Source organism: Salminus brasiliensis, chromosome 1 (assembly GCF_030463535.1).
Source record: "Salminus brasiliensis chromosome 1, fSalBra1.hap2, whole genome shotgun sequence".
NCBI classification, from domain to species: domain Eukaryota; kingdom Metazoa; phylum Chordata; class Actinopteri; order Characiformes; family Bryconidae; genus Salminus; species Salminus brasiliensis.
In genome coordinates this window covers 75,252,175-75,270,352 of record NC_132878.1, presented here as the reverse complement: position 1 = coordinate 75,270,352, position 18,178 = coordinate 75,252,175, and the positions used below count along the sequence as shown (strand labels likewise).

Genomic DNA, 18,178 nt, shown 5'->3' with positions numbered 1-18,178 from the left:
TAGAATCAAATAAAACAGGCTAAATAGAGGCGGTTGCAGATTAAAAAGGGAAAACATAGCCCAGTCAATAAACTGATTTTCTATTTCATTTCATATTATTGGAATCAATGATAATCAATCATATCATTCCGAAACTGCTCACATTTTGTTCCCCAAGCAGCGTATTAAGTCACCACTTTTTTACCCGTTTGCAGAATCATTTGGCATAGTTGTGCTGGACTGAGAAAGCTTTGTTTGTGACAGATGTGGCTGCCTCTCAGGGGACCAGGTCATACATGAAATATCAATAAGGACAAAAGTGTGAAGAACACTTTCACACTCAACCTCCTGCAGGGTGGCAGCGACAGGACAGCGAGAGAAAGGATAGAGTAGATGTATAGAGGAAAAAAGGAAAGCAACACTGCTTGTCTTCAGCTGCACTGTATTACTAGACACTTACTCATCCTGAAAGCTCATTGGAAAAGTCTAACCATTGAAAAACAAACACATCGCATAATTGGCCAGGACCGACACAAGCACAACACAAACATCATCCTGCGCTCTAAAGCAGCGCTAAACGGGCTGACAGGCCATTTGTATTGACCAGGAATATTGACCATAGTTCTGCCCAGCTGCTGGAATTGGCTGCTAGAGTGAGCTAAACAAGGAAACAAGCTAAACAAGCTGTGTTTCAGCTTCACTAAGAAATGGAGACAGAGCTGCATGCCCTGACAGCTCCAGAAATATGACACTATTACGGTTTATTCAATAAGATTTGTATTATCAACCTTGAATTGAGACAGTATTGAAACAGTGAGAAATGGGGATTTGTAGTCTTTCAGGAAGTGAGGTTCTTTATAATAAGTGCACAATACAGACAGTGGCATGCAAAAAATTTGGCAACCCTGGTCAATATTTCGGCTCTTCTGAAAAGTTAAGTGGTGCCCAAAAGGCATTAATGTAAATAAGGAAAATTTATTAAAAAAAGGTAAGAAGCAGCATGCAAAACGATTGGTGACACCAAGAGGTTTGATCAGTTAACCTTTACTTAACATCATCCTGTTTAACACTGATTGAATGGTTAAAGCTGAACTTTGAAACACTGAAAATGACCCTCCTGTAACAAATGTACAGGGTGGACTCACTAAACACTCAAACATCTGATATAACATTTTTGTTGAGGCTACTTCAATTAAGTATATGTGTTCTGTTTTTTTTCCCTGTCTCTGTAAATGTATCATTATGTACTTAATATTGACTAGAAACTTTTATGTGCCAATTCACATGAAAGCCTTCAGTTGTGGACAAAGTAGCAAAGAAAAGGGGAACATTTATTCAGTGACTGTATGTTTATGTATAAGGTTTTTGCCATTGTCACTGTGATTGACTTTGGCAGGAGTAACTCACTCATGCTTTATAACATGCACGCCATGCCATCAAAAGCTTGAAGTAGCCTCGTCATGCTCGCAGGGATAGAGAATGATTGGGGGGGTGTGGATGGCCACAGTTGCAAAATAGGGCTAAAATGGTTATGCAGATTTTATGATGTCTGCGATGTGCACTCTCCAGTAAGCATGTAATTTGTGGGATATGCAAAGATAGAATAGACCCTGCCCACTCATAGTCTTACTCATCGAGAATAGAAAGGCAAAAGCGTGTACATGTACACTACTGAAAGAGAGGCCATTAGCCCTGTACTCTCTCTGTATATGCCCCCCACTGCTATTGTTTTAGGGTTTTTGTGCCAGCTGTACCTCCACTAGTAGATGGCAGCCATAGCTTTTGCTGAGGCAACACGAGTAAACACTTTACGCTCGGAGTGGTCCATTAGTCTAACGGGCTCCTTGCAATTTATAGAACATGACGCAGAGGGAGAGAACACAGAAATTACACTGTTGTTTTGTCCTCTGATTACAGATGAACTTCATCCTGTTTATTTGTATCATTCGCATACTGCGGCAGAAGATCAACTGCCCTGACATCGGGAGGAACGAGTCCAACCAATATTCGTAAGTGCCTTGTTTGCCACGTCTGACGTTTTTTGTAGTTAACCTTTAGAAGTCGAGAGTTATTGCTTTCGTATGTCTGCTACCCAGCTCCAATGATATTACATAATTTATTTTAGCAGCTGTGTAATTACATAATTTAATTACACAAACTGCAATGAATTACATTTACATTTTATTTGCATTTGACAGATTTGCTTTTCAACTTTTGACTTTTTTCCTTTTTTACATAACATTGTAAACACTACAGTAACTTTATTGATCTATTATTTTATCTACACAGACTTTAGAACACATATATAAGCACTGAGTATTGTAGTTAAAAAGAGTTGTAGAGTGCTTGTGAATGTCTGACATCAGTATTCACAAGATGACAAGCTTTATGGGGTAAATGATATTGTGCTGACCTGAGAGCCCTTAAGCTGAAGTGGAAGACAGCTGTTCCATTTGTAACACTGTTGTGAAGCATAATTCACAAATTATTGAGCTTTTAAAACAAATATTCAAATATTGGAAACCATACATGAGTAAAGTATTTTGATGTCAGCACACTGTGTGAAAAGTGACCTTCATACATACATTATACATACATCATACATTACCTGGTACTACTTTAGTCTGAGGGCAACTTTCATAGAACTCATATAGTATATGGCTGTGGTCTCCAGCCTTCCTCCTGAAGACCTCCCTTTCGTCAGGTTTCAACTCCCACCCAGATCTAACACACTTTATCAGCCAATCAAAGCTGGATTAGGTGGGGTGGATTAGAGCTGGATTCAAAGTCTACGGGAGAGTAGCTCTCCACGAACACAGTTGGGGACCACTGATATACCTAATAATAAGTTCCTGTATTAAATGAATTAAAAGTAATTAAATGACATCAAAATAAATCATGTCGTGTGTGATACAACATTTATAACAGAAGCTTTTTTTGTACTTGCCCTAAACTAGCACACTTGATTCAGCCATTAACTAATTAACAAGCTCTTCAAGTGCTCGCTGTGTTGTAAAAGTATAAAAAATATTCTCAAAACTGATGCAGAGCATCAGTCCCCAGGACTGACTTTTAATGACCCCTGGGTGAAGGATCTCCTGAGTTCTTCAAGGTCCAATCATGGACCCAGCAACTTCTTGTTTATGTGTATATTTTTACCCGACATGTAAAGGACATGGCCTGACCTCTAAAGCCACAGTGAGGCTGCTCAGTCCTTCATCAGGACCGCATAGTGAAGCATTTTAGCTTGTGGATTTTTTATGCACAAGAAGGAAAAGGCATTTTGGGTCTTTCCCAGCACCAAACGGCAAGGGAAGGTTTGCCGCTCTACAGTCTAATCTCTGTAAATGTCAGTGGCTCATGCCACAGCTGTCCGCATGATTTAATGCCCTTTGTCCTTAAGTAGCTTTCTGTGATGCAGCACTCATGAGGCTGGCTACTTAAAGCCCCTGCAATTTCATCCCATCACTGCTGATGTTGTTATTACAATATTACACATTCTGCTTCCAAACCTGATAATACAACAGTGCTTTGGAAGGTAGCCCTGGCCTGCTAATGCATGCAGGTTACAGATGAAAGAAATTTCTCGCCTAAAACCCTTTTTTTTGTTGTTGTTTTTGCTTTCACTCCGTAGGAGGCTGGCTAAATCGACGCTGCTGTTGATTCCGCTCTTCGGGATAAACTTCATCATATTCGCCTTTATTCCAGAGCACATAAAAACAGAGCTGAGGCTGGTGTTCGATCTTATCCTTGGGTCATTCCAGGTAAGGACTGGTTTTCCAGGCTTTTTTGAATACCAACTTTCTGCTTCATGCTTCTGCTTTAATATACTTCTGTAAGAATCAATAGCTTAATACTTGATTTCCTGTATTTCACAATATTCGATTATTGAACATTGAGTACATTATAGAAAACTGTAGTCATTTATTATAAAGTGTCATTTATTGTATTACTGTATGAATCATTTAGAAAAGCAGATAGTACTACTATTATTGCATTTTATTAAGGCTTTATAAAAGGTTTGTCTGTGGTACAGTCACATCGTATTAATACCACTGGAGATGACATTTAAAGGCAATATACATGCATATAAATGCAATTACTGTATTACATGTACTAATATACATGTATATGTAATTAATGTATATGCCTTAATAATGGACATTTAGCATGCTAAATGACATTACAACGTGCTTTTATATATACTCATATATTAAAAATACATATGCTTTAAATTGTTGCATATGCTGAGTGACGGTGTAGTAGAATCACTTCCATAAAGAACCATGTCTGTAATAGAGATGTGTGTGAGAGAGGGAAGAACCTTTAATGTGGTTAAAAGAAACCTTTATATTTAGTGAAGGTTCTGTAGGCCTTTAAATAATATTGACTTGGATATTGAAACTGTAAAATACACACTTAAATAGAGGAATATTTATTCTAGAATGACCAAAAAAGTCATCAAATGCATTGCTATTAGTTTAGTGTTATCATGCTATTAGAATTCTGTAGGGGCCAGCAGAAAATAGTATTATTGTGCAGGTAATCTATGACCTGAACTGATAGGTCTGGTTGTAAAAGTCTCAAATTATGTTTTTTTAAGTTTAGCACAAATGTCCAAATGCAACATATCTACACATTATAGTGTATCATGAGACCAAATAACAAAGCCCTGGCTCAAACTGTCTCTCAGTGGAAATGTTGAAAGCCTTGCTCACAGGCAGATAAAGCAGCTGTGAACTGTGAATATCTCTGTTCAGCACACCTTGGCTGCACTCCAGCTGCATTTGTTTCCTAATTTTACTCCTCTGTTTCTGTTTTAAACTAGGCTAGCTCAGCACACAAGCGTAATTAGTTCTGATTTAGGCAGAGCCTCCAGACTGGCGGGCAGCGCTGCAAGTGTTGCATTCTGGGAGGCCATGTGTCCCCTCAGTCAAATCTGCTTATTGTGTGCTTCAGGAGTCATAGAGGAATAGCCCCCATATAGTAATTACATTGGGTCACAGTCATGTCCTCTGAATAAATGAACTGGCAGGCATCCCTAGTACTCTAGCGCGGTGTAATTAATGTGTGCAATCCTCGAGAGGCAGTGCTGAATGAATGAGCCTGTAACAATGTTCCCTGATACTAGTGTAAATAAGATGTCTTTACTTTGCCTACAGGGGTTCGTGGTGGCCGTCCTTTACTGCTTTTTAAATGGTGAGGTAGGTGATCTGCGTGTTTTATTCTTATTTTAAAATGACACTAAAAGCTTACAAAGTTGTGAACTTTAGTAAGCCATAACTTTTCCATAAGCATCTCTGGATGCAGTGGGAGGATGAAGTTTACGTGCTCTTGATAATCTTGTCCTGAAGGTCTGTAAGGAAGCATATCATCAAGCTCTGAGCTCTTCCCTACTTACCGTTCTTCACTTCAGCTCTCACTAGCATCCAGTAGCTCTAGAAATCTGCTAGGACAGACTAGTTATGCGGTCAGTGGTACTGTTACCCTTTATTTCTGAATGTTTCTTTTAATATCGTTGTAATAATACAGTTAAAACATTTCCTGAATCTGTGGAGTCTGCCCTTTCAATTGCATCTCAGATCAGTACAGGACTCACATCCGCAGTTAGAATGATATGGAGCTGGGTTAAGATACTTTTGCGTCTCTGTGAAGTCGCGTCTTTGCCTCTCGCCCTGTCTAATTTATGAATTTATGTGTCTGCCATATGTCTCTCATCTTTAATTGGTAGATACTTTTGTGAACCTAAGACTCTGGTTGATCAGTTCATACACCAAAACCCAGTAAAGATAGTAAAGATATATGAAGAATTTCCTAAATCTGACGTCATGTAAACTGCATGGACAGCAACAGAATTGCATCCCCTGGGTCCTATCACCACCACTAATAAGGAATTCAAGGTCTTGTACAATTAAAAGGGAACTTTTTGTAATACTTTGATTATATATATTACGTTTTGATATATGCAGATTTTAATCTAGAAATCTTACATATTTCTTTTTTTATTTTGTTACAAACTAGTGCATGGCAATATGTTTCACATTGTAGTTACATTTTATTTTTACTCTGATTACAGCAAATTAGCACAGAAACAACTGCACTGTATTCAACAATTAAGGCAGCATGGAATTGTTTTTAAACAGAAAACACAGATCTCTGCTACAAATGAAAACATAATGAATTCAATCCTGTGTTGTTTGAACCAAATGTGCTTTTCATCTTAAATGCATGAAAATATATGTATCTTAATAAATATGGCTAGTGACATGAGACCTCAGGGTAGAACTGTTAATATCAGCAGAATTGAAATACATTTTTATCATGACAGCTGCAGTGGTTTCAGATTTGCATTCTGAAAATAACAAGTAAATCTGAATTTAGATTGAAGATAAATTCATTGTTTTTTATGCTGCAACTATCACTGCCATGTGTCTGTCTGGCTCTCACTCTGCTATAGGTTCTGCTATAAGAAAAAAAAAGTATGTGGACACCTTTACTAGTCATGCCATGTTCTTAGACAAACACTGTAGAATTTGTAGAATGCGTCCTACTGAAGAGCTCAGTGTCTTTAAACATCATACAGTTTATGTGTGTGTATATATGTTATACTGCCAAACATCTAAGACCATGCAAACTTGCATCTGATTGCTGAAGTGCGCAACACAACTATCTTCAAATACATTACTTACTACAGAGTTCCAGACACCTCTGGAAGGAATATCAGCACAATAACTTCGTGTCAGAGACTTTACCAAATGAAAATGTTTGCATGGCCACACATCTGCACACAAGCTGATCACAATGTGCATTGCCAAGTGTCAGGTGGCTGAAGTGGTGTAAAGAACGCCCATGCTGGACTCTGGAGCCGTGGAAGTGTGTTCTCTGGATGAATCACAACAGTACAGTGTGGTGTGCTGGGCTGGCTGTTTTTCAGGGTTTTGGTCCTTTAGTTCCAGTGAAGGGTGATGTTAATGCTACAGCATACAACAATGTTTTACACAATTATATGCTTTCATCTTTGTTGCAACAGTTTGTGTAAGGCCATTTCCTGTTCTGAGTGTGTTAAAACTGTGTTATATTACAGCCTCCAAGAGGGTGATTAAATTAGATCTGATTTTTCAAAGACACTTTTTACACTAAAAGACTTAAACATGATACAAATACAAAATATGGATAGAAGACTTGACATGTTACAGTTCATATTTATTGATGTGACAATTTAAATATGACACGATGACCAAAATGTTCTACTTCAACTTCTTCAAAGCTAAGCTACATTTTACGAAAAAACTATTTGGTATTTCTCTCTAGCGTGTCTCAAGTACTTTCAGAAACATGATTTAATATGGTTTATAAGATTTGAACTTCAGTATTCTATAAAAGATCAATAACTGAATATATAAAACATTCATCTATTAGACTTCAGCTTTTCTCTTTGGAGAACATCATGCTTGTCATATTTTGTGTTTTTTGCAAGTTGTCCGTTATGGTCTGACCTGTCACATCTCCTTGTGTATTAAGGCCCTAATGAGCCTTCAGCTTCCACAACTAAGACTAAATCCACTCTGACACAAGAGGCCGCAGCAAGAATATTGCTCCAGCAAGAGTGTCTTGCAGTCGTTATACTACTCTCTGTATTATTCTCATTCAGTCAATTTGCCAGACCAAAATGGGATTGACCTGTGTTTACACAATGCCAAAGTGATCTTCAAACACTCAAATGAATGCTCTCATTAGAGTTTAGGCTTTTGTCCATCTTCTTATTGTTTTGTTTAGACCTGAAAAAAACACACAAATGTGTTCCAGACCAGACCACTTTCAAAATTTAAGGAAGGGACTCCTTTCAAATTAGCCAGAATATACTACACAAAGGCCAGAGACCACCCTTTGTCATTGCTACTGCCAATATGTACAAGTCATTTATTCATGATGAGATATTTTGAGGAAATTAGAAGATAATCCCCTTGCATAAAGCATGTATAATTAAGAACAATAAGTGACAAAACAAAAAGCATAACAATGGACTGACCTTCCAGACCTTAACATCATTAAATGTGTTTGGAATGTGTTGGAATCCGAAATCTGAAAAAACTAAAAGCGAATCTCTGAGAAGAAGGTAAAGGTGGACACACTAAACACCTTGATGTTCATACCTCTGTCTGAACTAGCGTCTTTTTGCCATTTCTCAGGTTCAAGCTGAGATAAAGAGGAAGTGGAGGCGGTGGCATCTAGAGAGATTCCTGGGCTCTGACACAAAATACCAGCACCCATCCATGAGCAGCAACGGCAACAACTTCAGCACGCAGATCACCATGCTGACTCGGTGTAGCCCCAAAACCCGCCGTGCCTCTGCCTGCCACGACGAGTCCTCCATCACATGTAACTCTGCAGGGATCTAGCCACCAGCCACCAGCGCGCATGCAGCCGTTTGGGAAAATTAAGCCCTGCTTTTTGGGCACTGAATGGTTCATGAGGTCCAGTCACCTGACACAGGGACAATCATCTAGTGTAGATTCACTCATGACGTGTGTCGTACACTCGTGTGTGTGCATCAGGATAACGGAAGGAGCATTATAGGATTCAGTCAGCCTGAGGGTTCCACAAGCACTCCATACCACATTCTCTTAAGATTTGAGATACATAGAGCTTAAAAGTGGATGTTCAAAGGATGTTTACTTGTTTACTTGTATAAACACAAATGTCCATCTGAACTGTCCTCCCAGAGTACTTCAATCAGATATTCAGTCAGATAACTGTAACAAGACGTTATTGACCTTCACTGCCACCTGCCTAACGTTATGTAGTTGTGTGGAATCATCACAGGTAATATAACCTGATGTGTGTTTAGTACGGCTTAAATGGAAGTCATTTGGATAGACGTAAATGTGCCAACACACATTTTGTTTATGTACACTTTTTTTTTAAGCATCTTTAGTGATGGCTAAGTGCACATACATTTGTTCCATGTGTTTCTTAGTTCAGAGTGTGTTGAAAAGAGTTTTGTTTAGATAGAACAAGATAAGGCTCAACAATGGTTGCAGCATCACTGCCCAAATGTTCGTGCTGACTCTGAAGCCTGCAGCCTGAAAACGTCATTTGAGTCAGTGCTACTCTTAAAGCGTTGGTTCAGCCCCACATTTGCAGTTTTTCCTCCTACACCATCAGAGCTACAGAGCTAATGTAGTTAACCAGCAGTGGTGTCTATGAAAGCTTAAAGATTTCTAAAGATCTTCAAAATAATTTTTCATGGTATCTTGGTACGTTCAGAAAAGCAAGCTGTCCTATTAGTTAGAGCTTCAGGAGCTGGACAGAAGGCCTAATAGGTTAGGTTGACTGCCAACGTAATTAGGAAGTGACAGTGATTGTGATTTTTATGAATGAAATCACACTTCTGGAAACTCCAGATATGTGACTGACTGAACACAAGCAGACATCTAACCAAGTGTCAGTCAGTTGTGAAGAGGAACAAATCTAGAACCGCCAAAAATTGTTTTTGTGCACCAGCAATACTCAGTACTAACATACTACTAGCAGTCCAATAGGAAAGCTAGTAAAAATTATATTATATATAACAAAGATGTTCTTTTGATATCTGTGGCTCACACTCTTAGAGTCATGTTTCACCTCGATCTGCAGGATTAGAACCTTCAGAAAGAAGTCATTTTGAGATTACCGAAGACAGTTTGAGGCAAGTGGGATTATTTAAGCATGCAGTATTATACACCTGGGCTATACAGACTACATTTGGGGAAAGGGGGACGACTGTGTAAATTTGAGTTTTGGTTGAACCATTGCTTGAGTTCAGAGCTTGCTGCAGAAAGCACTTTTTCAGAAAGAAAAGTACAACACTGCTACTTGGGTACAGATCTGTGGTTACATCTCTACTGCACATCTCTTGCTAAATGTGAAGGTGTTGTGCTTGCAGGACCCATTTAACTTTAACTGCTCGTACAGTCTCCCTAAACTACACATTTTAGTGTTTTATTATTCCAACACTATTTTAACATTGCAAAGGTTTTTTTTATAACAGTCTGAGGAGTTGAATCAGGTGTGTTAGAGCAGAAAAAGCACTGAGGTGTGCAGGACAGGGCTACTATAGAGCAAATGAGACTGACTAAGAAAGTGGAGGAAAGGTAGAAGGTATTCATTCTCCGCTTGGGCCTGTCGTCTTTATAAATAACTCTTATACATGTGAGGATAAAGTGAAAAACACCAAAAAAAGGAACAACCAAACATGGATTGTTGAATATCCAACATATATGGAGATACACTGTAGAGAGAAAATGTGACATTTTCCCCAGACACCTTGTTCTTATGAGTATTTTGTGGATAATTTTCCAAAACACAGTGTGTGCTCGTATTACCTGTATGTGTGTGTGTGTGTGTGTGTGTGTGTGTGTGTAAATGAAGAAGTAGTGGGTGTGGAAGCTGAATGCCCTTCTCTGCACTATCATCATCATTCCCGTGAGGCATCATTCCTTGTCATCCGATCAGTGTCAATATTTGTAATGTGTGTGATCGTGTTAGCATCAATATCTTATTTTGCATGGCTGTAGCTGGACGGGACATTTTTACTGCTAAATGTCAGATCCCATTCAGCAGTAATCCATGGAAAAACAGCTACGGAGAATTTCAGATCCAGGGCGTCACTACGTAAAACTAAGGCCTCGTCCACAAATGTCCAGATATTTCTCAAAACATATTTTCCCCCTATTATTAAACAAAACCCCACCCACACCAGCAGCGCCTCAAAAATTCTGTCAACTCAGGAACTCAACACAAGAAATGATTTGAAAATGCTCATTTGAGTAAAATCCCTCCCTAACTACACTGTGTTGCACAATGTGGGTTTTATGCCAGCTCATGTTGACTCATATTTGAATGCTTAAATAAACATGTTCTCTTTATATAAAAGATCCATCTTGTAGATGGTTCTTTAAAGAAACTGGTCACTGTAATGAGTCAAAGAACGCTATTGTGTAGCATATAGCCATTTGTACTGTTCAGATTTGTTTCACAGTCCAGAAACTGTTGTTCTGTTTGTTCTTTCATCAAGTAGTAAAGCATTCTGTGGACAGCGCAGTTGCAGTAAATTCTCACCCCTTTATACAATGGTGGAGTTATGCTAAACTACACTGTAAACATGTAATCAAACCCAGTATTAGCAATATTAAAATCCACACAGATGCAATGACCTGGCCAAGTTAAAGCGGTGATTGTTTAATTGTGGTACAGAGATAGGGGAATGTAGTTCTACACTGTAACTGATAACAGCATAAATTATGAAAATGTTTTGAACACACTTTACTCAAATAGGTTTTTTTTGTAACTCAGTAGCATTTCCAGAAGCAATAACATTTGCCAATTTTAACCCTATAATTAATGTACTACTTCACTAATGAATGAACAGTTTACTTAAAAACAAGATATGAACAAATGTGTTGCAGTTTACAGTGTAGTTATCTCCCCATAGCACTCTATTGGTGTAGTGTGGTGTGCTTGTCTGGGCTGGGAATTGAGACCCAGTCTGCGCTATAGTAACCACTGCATAACGACAGAGCTAAAACAAAAATACACATTTCAGACATTTCATGTGGCCAGCTTTTAATACATGTCCACTATAGAGTTTTGTACAAAATGTTTGTTATACTGTGTGTCCACAAGAAAACTATGACTTTTTAAGTGTAATTTAAAAAGTCGAGTGTTTTCCAAAATCTCTGGCTCCAAATGCCAGTGTTTGAAATGCAGAAAAAGTATTCCATTTTCAAAAAATGAATGTGGGCGAGGCCTGAATCAGTCACAAAGGGCCCTCAATGGATAAATCCTTTATTTTAATATATAAATGTACATATATAAAAAAAAAAAGTATTTAAGTTAATTACAATTCAGACTTATGATAAATATAATTGTCATCGCTGTTTCTCCATTTTTGCTGTTTTTGACTTTTTGATATAATGTAAATCGGGCAGATCTTTACATTGTGTACAAATTGTATGATGAATGGACCAAAAGAAAAGCTCCAAAATTACCTGTAATAATCTTTTTACATTGACTTTCATTGAAAGTAACGTTTTTTTCCTTCTCTGTAAAGTCACCATTTTTGAGATCCAGTGTTTTTGCGTGACAGCGATGTTATATTGGCACAGTAGTGAAATAAACTGTAAATATGCAGTAGATATTGCTTATCTCACAGCTTAGCTTCTCTGTTCTCATCTGCTATTAGCTTACTTTAATGGGCCAGAACAGCTGCGGACAATCTGTTTGTGCGGTCTACACTCTGTCCGAACCGCCCGTGCTCAAGCATACTGAGCGTAAACGTGTGAGCATGTCTCGGGTTAAAGGACTTCCATTGTTCCATCTCTGAACTTATCACTGACAAAGAAAAGTGTTTTATACTGTGCTGTTACACAAAGAGCTCTTTTGTATCTGCTGTGTTTGCTGAACTAGGACTGACTGAGGTCAAACAGAAAAAGGGTGTGGTCTGCCGACAGCTGCGTTCTCTTTTTGCCAGGTTTTAAGGGCCTGAACTGGCGGCTAGTTAAAGTCCAGGGAGGTCCTGGAAAGCAGCTCAGTTGAAATAATCTTTCAAACTGGGTCACCTCTGTATAAAAATATACCTTTCAGCTCCGAATGTTTTCCCTCATGTCGTTTTGTGCAGGTACAATGTAAAATAACTTGAACTTTGTACAGTTCTATTTCATAACGTGTGTAAAGCAGTCCTGTCGTGTCTGAATGTTAACGCTGCAAACAGGGATTTTCACAGATTCTGTTTCATGCTTAAGTCTCAAATCACTGTCCCACAACGTATAGCATTGGAAACAACACACAGGTGAAGAGCCAAATGATCTCTCATTCCTTGCCATGAAGAATGTATGTCCATAACTAACAGACAGCTGTATAGATTTTGTCTTTGCTGAAGATTTTTTTTATTTAATTTCAGAAACTGGCTGTACTGGTGTACTTTGTGAATTTTGTAAATACGTCTTTAAAAAAAACAAGGTGTCGATAGTTCCAGCTGTGCTGTAAAGTTTTTCTGACATGTTTAATCAAACATATTAAATAGTTTTTTTAATTATAGGCCATGTTCAGCAGCTGAAGAACTGGATGCCGTGTAAACGGAGCTCTGCATTTCTGCATTGTGAAAGTGAAGCAAAGTGTTCAGTGCATACCGCATGCTGCACATGCAATATACAGACTATATCACAATCACTACACAAGAGGAGAGCAGGTTTTTCCAGTCATGCACACACAGTCACTAATTATTTTTGTATTTAAGCTCAAGACATATCCACTTGTATTGTTGATGTGTTGTATATGTATTTTTGTAAGATCGGAAGTAAAATGCATATTCTAGTGCTGTTACACCACAGAACCATTGCTAATAAAGACTCGAACTACTGCACACATTGTACAGTACAACTGACTGGCCTGTTTTATTCTCAAACCAAAAAATATTGCTTTTTAGTATTTATTATTTTATTAATGATTTGAGTAATTATTAGTATTAGAAATACACACTATACGAAATATGGCTTTCCTTTTAAAACTTTAGTTAGCAAAAATGCATTTATTCAGTAAATAAAGTTGTTTTTAATGTAACAATAGTAAGTATATGACATGTCTGAATGAAACATGCTGGGCAAGTAGGGGAAAAAACAAAATGCTCTGCTTTGATTGGCTGTTTTTTGTCACTAAGACAGCCCACATGAACCACATAGCTTTGCTTTGTTTTTAGCACAATTGCTTATGGACTTTTTCCTGGATAGTGTTGCTGTACACCCAGGTTAGCTTTTAGCTTAGCACACCCATCACTTAGTCCAGTCGGGCCTTCTCTGGGCAGTGCTTTAGCCTTTTGGATGTTTTTCCCTGCAACTGTCGCCGCTGGTTTGTTCAAAAGATGCTCAGATATTATCAGACGCCTACATTTAACACGTATTTCCAATTAGTTTATTTAAAATATAATGACATTTTGTTGCATACCAATATGTGAAAATGTTTGGATAACTTTGGATTGCAAATGTTCATTTAACATAAGAAAAAAAGGAAACATACGCTTATGCTACATCTGATGCTTCATTTGTGGTGCACAAACTTCTGCATACAACTAAATATACAAAAACAGTCGTCTAGTTTCTGATGTCAAAAAATGGCAAAAAAAGATTTTATTGGTAATAACATTTAATGTTATTCTGTTCTACATACAAACACATTGATTGAAGGCGTACAATCTGCTCTTTCCACACAATTGATCTGCTTATAATTTCTACTGAGCTTTGAGTCAGAAATAATGAATATGAATGAATTACTACATGATTTTGTCATCACTAGCAACAGCTTCCACCTCTAAGGGTTAAAATGTTCATGAGAAATAGTCCCTTCTAGTTTCATCACCCAGAATACAGAGGCAGAAACTCTGAGCACTACAGAAGCTCCACTCTTAGAAAAAAAAATCTAATCCTGGAAGCAGCTGAGACTGATCGCTCAGGAAGGCACCAGCTGAAGCTTGTGCTGATTTTTTTTACAGAGCTCTGATTACACACCCTCATGAATGAAACAAGCACTTACGTGCTTCACCAGACCATTAACACCATATTAGTGTCACTGCTGCACTTCATCTCTACGCTCCTGAGACAACACCATACCTACAGGAATATTCAGATGTTTCGCAAAATTCTGAAGTATGATTAGGATGATTACTGAGATGATTACTGTTTTAGTCACCGTGTTTTTTCCCAACTGATCAATATAAATGAGATCTGTTCTGATTGGCTATAGTCCAGGAGCAAAGCAATTCAGTGGGTAGGGTCAAACTTTTGTAGTAAGTGGATATTTATCCAGCAGTACTATGAAACTGAGCCTTCACACTTAACAAATCCATGGCAAGGAACAAACATACACACACACACACACACACACACACACACACACAACTACTACTACTACTACTACTACAAAGGGCCAGTGAGAACACACACTTGAAGCAGTGCACAGCCACTTGAATGCTGCAGGAGAACCACTGTTGCTTCACTCCCCCAGGCAGGGAATCAAACCAGCAACCTTTTGGTCTCAAGCTTGATTCTTTAATCTTTAGTCCATGACTGCCATCAAAACACTGAGGAAACTTCAGTTTCCCATGCTGCATGCACTTTAAAGACAGGACCTTACCTCACATATAGCTGTATAAATGTCCTGTTGCAATTGAAAGTATCCAACTCACATTGCATTTTAGGCGTATTGACAAAATATACAGCCAATCAAACAAGACCATTAATATAATAATAATAATAATAATAATAATAATAAAAATAAATAAATAAATAAATAAAAATAATAAATATTAACCATGAAGAGCATCCTGACTTGCTCCATCACAGTCTTATATGGCGTATAAGAAAGCCACCATCATCTCCTCTGACCCAATCACCCCAGCCACTTCCTGTTTTAACTCCTGCTACCCAGAAAGAGGTACAGAAACATCAGAGCCAGAATCACCAGATTCAAGAACAGTTTTTACTCACATGCTGTTATACTGGCCACCCAGCAATACTGTTCTCTCTAAATGAACACTAGCTGCTGTATTTATTACTGAACTGTGCACTGCGTTTTCCTAACCCTAACACTAGGGTCTACCCCAGCATACACACCAGAACTTACTGTACTGATTTACACATCCAATTGTAATCGCTGCTCAACATATTCATTTCTTTTTACTCAATTAGTATAGTAACTTAGTTTGCACCTTAATCAGACTTAGCCCAACAGTGTTTGGTTGCACTGTACAATCCTGTATGAGCGTTATGACAATCATGTGAATTCAATGCTTGAGATCATTGTCTTGTTGGAAGATCCAATGCTGGCCAAGCTTCAGTTTCCTTACAAGAGGCAATCAGCCCCAGAGCATCACCGAGCCACCACCGTTCTTCAGCATTTAGTGTGTGCCTTTTGCAGGGGTCAAGGGTTTGGACCACTTGCCTCCTCAGGAATCTGGTGGCAGCCAATGATGGCTCTTCCTCTTTCTGCCATGTCCAGGTAGTGTAGCCAGTGATCCTTTAACTTTGAAATTGCAAACTCTGCTTCCGGCTGTATCTCTAGGAACATTCAGAGCCTTTGCTCTCATTTGTACCATTCTCCTCGTTTCTGCAAGGCAGTGATTTTTCCCTGAACTTTAATTAACGACCCTCTTGACTTGGCCATATTTCTAACATGCAATCAAGCGTCACAGTCAACAAACTCCAAGCCAGTCCAGCTATTCGATGTGTTTAATCTCAAGCACACATGATGAAACTAATGAAGCCCTTGATTAATGCCATCTCTTATGACGGATTGTATTCAGGAAGTTGAATAATTCTGATATTACAATCGCCATTAAAAGTTTTATTGTGTTAAAAAGCATTGTGTGTTGCATTTGGAGAGAGAACTTGTTATATTAGTATTGTTTGATTGTTTTATTGCAAACAGCTAAAAGTTTTTACATTTAGCTAATGAACATAATTTGCAATGAGGCTTGAATCAGTTCAATTGCAACAGTTTATTGATGTACTGACATCTGGGCTGCATTCAGTCAAAGAACGTGTCACAAATGTGTAGTGATTGCGCTGTCCTTTGTTTCAGTTTTCTGAATTTGTCAGGGTTTCAGAACTAAACTCTACCCCACAGGAAAAGCTAATTATCTTCCGTTCCTTTGCTCTGCATGTTCTTTTTGTCCAGTAAAACTGGGTCTCTACTTCACAGGCCCCTTGCTGTTCCAGTTTAAGCATAATTGTCTACTTGATAAATTCTCCTGATAATGCTTCTGCAGACAGAGAGCTGATAGGGTGACAGGCTCTGTTCCTCTATACTTTCAAAATCTGGCCTACGGGTAAAACTTTTCCACCTTATCCAAGTGCAAGAACTTTTTTTTTTTACTATATTTAGGCCTTTTCAACTTCCTGACTTATACATGTAGTGTTTTTATACTCATGTCATTCACAAATGACTTATTCTTGCTATTTTACTAAATATATGCAGGGTTGGGAGGGTTACTTTAAAAACATATCCCATTACTGATTACCTATTAAAATGTACTTGTAAAAAAGGATAAATATATGAATGTATTGTGATCTCATTACTTTCAGTTACTTCTGGATTACTTAGTTCAAATATACTGAATTAGAACTTCATAGGGAAAGGAAAAAATCCAAGTGTTTGGGATGATTTTTTGGTAGTCTATTTATCATGATATTATACTTTATATAAAGTGGTCTTAACTGGTTTATGCTGGTCTGGTTTGCTGGTGTATGCTGGATTTTCTAGCAGGGCAGTGAAAAGGACTCCTGTAATCCATCATAATTGAGTATTTAAGAAGCTTTTGTTGTGTCAGTGAGGAGATGTAAGATTTAGCTTAGTTATTAGGATAAACATTTTTAGTACTTAAATGTTACACAGAAACACACCTGCACATGCGTGGCAGCGTGTTTAGATTGAATGCCGCTCACACAAAAAACAGAAAGAGCTGTTGTGCGACTGACTGTACAGATTCAGCAGGAATCTATCTATTGGAGCTATCCTTTTACAGACTGTCAAAAAGAGAAACAGATTCAGCGACATGCTAAGTTTGATTAAAAGGTAAAGCAAGCAAAAGCCAAATGAACCAGTCTAAATCACTCCTTTGCTGCCCATGGACTATTGGTTCTTTGGTCCTTTGGGTGAAATGCGAGTCATTAAAAAAATAAATAAATAAACAGTGACAGCGAACATTAAAACCAGCAGCTAACAAATACATACTAACTCACTCAATTAGAAACTAACATGGTAAGAGAAGTGATCCTTTTTACTCTGTGATGTAATCCTGCCAGTAATCACTCTATTGTTAAAATGTACCTGTAATTACTCTATTTACTCACTTTTTCACTGTGACTGTGAATGTGTTCACTGTTTCACTGTGAATATACAATTCTGTTACATGCATTCCGTTACTACCCAACCCTGAATATATGCAAAAACATGCAATTTCTGACACTGGACACTGAACTACTGCCCTAAAATCAGTGTTAAGTGTAAGATGTAGTACCAGATTCTGTATTTTAACAAAATGCATCAGTATTATCAGACACGACTACTTTCTAATACCCATCACAGTTCATTGGCCTAAACCCCACTGAAAACCTATGAGCAGCGAGGAAAATCCACAAGCAAGAAACAAATTCTCTGATGTATCTGC

General features: G+C 38.1%; 1 protein-coding gene across 2 annotated transcripts in view; it reads left to right on the top strand.

The window, feature by feature from the left end:
* The window catches only part of vipr1b (vasoactive intestinal peptide receptor 1b), an 87,221-nt gene extending 75,368 nt beyond the window's left edge, over positions 1-11,853 (top strand). For both annotated transcript variants that reach the window (XM_072688881.1, XM_072688882.1), the window contains exons 10-13: positions 1,897-1,988; positions 3,614-3,743; positions 5,142-5,183; positions 8,169-11,853. In XM_072688881.1, coding sequence (XP_072544982.1) covers positions 1,897-1,988; positions 3,614-3,743; positions 5,142-5,183; positions 8,169-8,378 — 474 coding nt within the window. In that variant the 3' untranslated portion in view covers positions 8,379-11,853. The remainder of the gene's footprint in view (positions 1-1,896; positions 1,989-3,613; positions 3,744-5,141; positions 5,184-8,168) is intronic.
* The last annotated feature ends 6,325 nt before the right edge of the window (positions 11,854-18,178 follow it).